The 3,963-nt window shown below is 48.5% G+C and overlaps 1 protein-coding gene across 3 annotated transcripts in view; it reads right to left on the bottom strand.

Moving 5' to 3' along the window:
• Positions 1–1,971, bottom strand: part of FAM72A (family with sequence similarity 72 member A) — a 14,940-nt gene extending 12,969 nt beyond the window's left edge. For 2 of the 3 annotated variants that reach the window (XM_003792216.2, XM_023514565.1), the window contains exon 1: positions 1,572–1,971. In XM_003792216.2, the coding sequence (XP_003792264.1) occupies positions 1,572–1,723 (152 nt within the window). In that variant the 5' untranslated portion in view covers positions 1,724–1,971. The remainder of the gene's footprint in view (positions 1–1,571) is intronic. The other variant, XM_023514566.1, reaches the window with a different exon arrangement.
• Between the last annotated feature and the right edge of the window lie 1,992 nt (positions 1,972–3,963).

Genomic DNA, 3,963 nt, shown 5'->3' with positions numbered 1-3,963 from the left:
AAAAAAAAAAACAGTGAACTATGATCAGCCCAGTGTACTTAATCCAGTCTTGGCAACAGAGGGAGACCCTGCATCTAAAAGAAAAAAGAAAAAGAAAAAGCACTAGACAATAAATCACAGAATCTTTGTGCCTGTAGTTTCTATGATTTATTTTCTAGTGTTTTTCCTTTTTTCCAACACACATGGGACATACATACAAACTTACAATATTAACCGACTTATCTTTACAATAAGTGAGAATCTTTGGCTTTACTGATAGGTATAACTACACATAGACCAATTCAGAAAAGATCTAAAAGGAGGAAGAGTTCACAACTTTACCTGGATAATTTAAAACTTTTAAAGTTTCTACGATTACCATGAAATTCTTCTTCTTCTTCTTTTTTTTTTTTTTGGTAATAGAGTCTTGCCTGGGCACAGTGCAGTGGCATAATCATAGCTCAGTGCAACCTCAAACTCCTCAAGCAATCCTCCCACCTGGTAGCTAGCTACTATACCTAGCTAATTTAAGAAATAATTTTTTTTCTTTTTAAAGAAATGGGGTCTTACTATGTTACTCAGGCTGGTCTCAAACTCCTGACCTCGAGAAATCTTACTGGCTTGGCCTCCAGAAGTGCTGGGATTATAGGCACTGTACCTGGCCATGCAATTCATTCTAAATAAATGATGGTTATTAGCCTGCTTCCTCTGGCTCTGTGCCCCAAAACTTAAAGAATGGCTGTCCACTGATATTTTGAACAATTTCTTTCATTCTAATGATAAGATTTCAATAAGGAGCTAAATCTTGAAAATTATACAGGGCACATATACATTGACTACAAAAAGATAAAACAACTTTTAGAGCTAGAAAAAAGTATAGAATAAAATAAAATAGCTATTACACCAAATAGGGAGTAAATTCTTAAAGACTCTATACTCAAATGCGGGTAGTGGCTGAAAACAGATTTTAAAAGGCCTCAACTATGCAAACAAACAAATGCATAATATCCAAAATAAGCTTTTTAAGAGATCTGGATTATTTTAAAGTTAAATCTAATTTTCATCCCATAAAAATCTACTTAATTCTTCCAGAGAGAAAGAGGGATTTGAGGAGAGAATATTGAATTTGATGAACAGCATGCCAATTGCAATTAATGGTAGAAAACTATGTGTGTTTTTTTTTGGTGTAAAACTTTGGTGTAGAACATAGAAAAACAAAAAACTTAAATGACCTCTTTTCTTCAACAGTACAGAAAATCTTGCCTGAATTTACCTAGAGTCTAGGTCATGGACTTGATTTAGTAAATAAGATAGTTGGGCAGGACACCAAGCCAGTGATCCATCCTAAGGGATGCGTGGTCACATGATTGTAAGTGAACTAGAAGCATTACATTGGGACTGACCACTCGAGCTAAACCACAGACTTTGTCCAGACAGTTGCTTACTTAGATATATTCCAAGGGGATCATCAGACTGTTGGGAGTGGCTGGAACACCAAAATGATAACCCCCTTGTTGACTCCCAGAGCTCCCAGCTATACACTTTTCTCATTTAGTTAAAGGCTACTGTTGCCCGCCACTAGCATGACTTACTTGGTAGGAGGGATGTCTGTAGAGAAAAGGTCTATTTCAGTATCCGCCAGCAAAACAGCCTTCATTCCCCTAGAGCTGAGCACTTGTTTACAGAATTTGCAACACAGGATGGACACGCACCGGTCCTTGAAACTACAACTGTTGATAGACATGGCGTCCCAGAAAGGATGAGGCGTGCGAGTTTGAAAAAGGAACCGAGAGCGATGCCCCCTTCTACTTTGATTCCCCCAGGGTAGAAATCAAGTTAGGAGGCCACGAGCCTTGCTGGGTCCTAAGACTGGGAAGGAAAGGAGTTCTTTTTTCCTGGTGGAAGAGTAACAATAGTATTTATTGAGTAGGGACAAGGACGAGCAGCAAACTTGGTTTTCCTTTTAACTTTCGTAGAAGGGGGTGGACTTTGAACAGCTTTCCCTTTTTGCTTGCTAAAAGGATCCTCTACTCGGTTAGCTCCCGCTCTTACGGCAGTTCCCTCAGCCTTCTCCCGTAGCCTCTTTTATTTATAACCTCTCCTCTCCACAGCCATCCCTATCCCAGCTTTAAGCCCCTCCTCCAGGACCGCTCCAATTCCTCTCTCCGCTCTAAGACTAAGCGTCCCCACCCACGCCTCCTCCTCCTTGGATTTGGAAACTCCCTCCGCTTTTTCCCTGGTTGTTCTCAGTCTCTCGGCGCTCTCCCGCGACCCTCCTCCACTCTGCTGCTCCGCGGACCCTTCTCTGGGCAGTCCCCGGTGCTCAGCTAGTTCTCAATCTCGTCGTTTCTCTTGCGTCGTCCCTCCCCTCAGCTCTTCCCAGTGCCCGGCGCTGTCTCCTCCGGTCTCTCCCGCAGCGGCCGCTTTTGAGAGCAAGGTGATGAGAGGTAGAGGTCGCTTTTTGGGCTCAGTTAGCTCTGGGGTCTGTCACCACACACGCCGTTTTTTGCGCCCCCTTCCGCTTTCTCTGCCTTACACCGGCTGTCAGTTTGAATTGCCAGCGCTGCTCACGGATTGGGAGAACTAGAGTTCGCCCAAGTCCCGCATTGGAAGGCCCCGGGGCCTTCCCCTGACTCGATCCTAGTGGCCTGGAGACAGTACGCCACGCCCAGTAACGGTGCGGAGATCAGCTTGGCTTTCTGGTTGGTCAATCCTCGTTCCGCCGCCGATCTCATTGGCCAGTTTCGGGATATTTCGGCAAACCCTCTTCCCGCCCTAGTGAAAGTGGCCAGACCCGCCTCTCACGCTTCTTATTGGAAGACGTCTTACAGTCCCTGCCAGTCTTTACTGTCTATTGGCTAAAGTTCCCCACAACACCCCCCTCCTCTTTTCTCCGGTCCAATTGTCGTGCCTTAGCACAAGAGTTTGTGTTTGGTAGTCGGTTCCACCTTAATCCCGCCCATCAGTTCTATTTTAAGCTCCTCCCAGGGCCTTCGAGCCCGAGGAGGAGCTTAATGTGTAACCACGCCTGGACAGTGCTAGTCACACCTCCAAGTTCTGCCAGCTCCTCCCCCTCATTCCAGGCCTCTTGGGATCAGCTATTTCTATTGGCTATCGGCCCCATCGGTCGATAGAAAACGGGCGGTGATTGGTAAGGGGGTGGGATTTGCTTCCCGGCGGGGTCTTGCGGAGTTGGCCGAGGCTCCTCCGGGACTGGGGGACTGATCTGCGTAGAAGAGGGTGGCGGGGAGGAGAAAAGAGCTCTGAGTGAGAAGCGGAGCCGGGGGCCTGGGACCCGTCGCGTCACAGCAGGTAAAGGCCCCCTTCTTCTCTTTTTTCTTCTTCCCGGCCGCGGGGCTGGAGCCCTGACTAAACAAACCCGGGCTGGGGCGGGAAGGAGAGGGCGCGGATGCTGCTCGCGGCATCGCCTTAGCGGTGCCGCCCGGGATCCCTCAGACCGCCCCCACCCCTTCCCGACCCTCTCCAAATCTCCCAGTACAGCCCATAATACTTCTCAAGACTGTGAGTCTCTCCGCCCATCACCGCACAGCCTGGGACTCTGCCCTGGCTCACAGACCGCAGCGCAGCCCGCACCCAGCCTCCTCCCCAGTCTCTCTGCACACGGGTAGTGTGGTCCACCTTGGGGCAGCCATCGCTGGCATAGCCAATAACGATCGGCGGGCCTCTTCCCAAATCCTGGCGGACGGCCTGGGTCGCAATCTAGGACCCAGAAGATGGGTGTTGGCATAGCTTCCGGGGCTCTTCCCCTGTCCCACCTCCTGGCCCGCGCTTTACCCACTCTGATTCCCATATCATAGCTTGGTCCCCAAAGTTGCTAACATCCTTGCACTTCACATAACATCGCGGCCCACGATAGTCTTCTAGTTCCCCGTAACTCCCAAGGCAGCCCTCTCCTTGCTACCTCCTGCCTTCCAAGTTTATGCAGCTCCAGTTGTCCCTGGGCTCGAGTACAGGCTCAGGACC

The sequence above is a fragment of the Otolemur garnettii genome, unplaced genomic scaffold (assembly GCF_000181295.1).
Source record: "Otolemur garnettii isolate 467f Iridium unplaced genomic scaffold, OtoGar3 scaffold00055, whole genome shotgun sequence".
Taxonomy (NCBI): Eukaryota; Metazoa; Chordata; class Mammalia; order Primates; family Galagidae; genus Otolemur; species Otolemur garnettii.
This window is presented reverse-complemented; position numbering and strand designations above follow the sequence as displayed.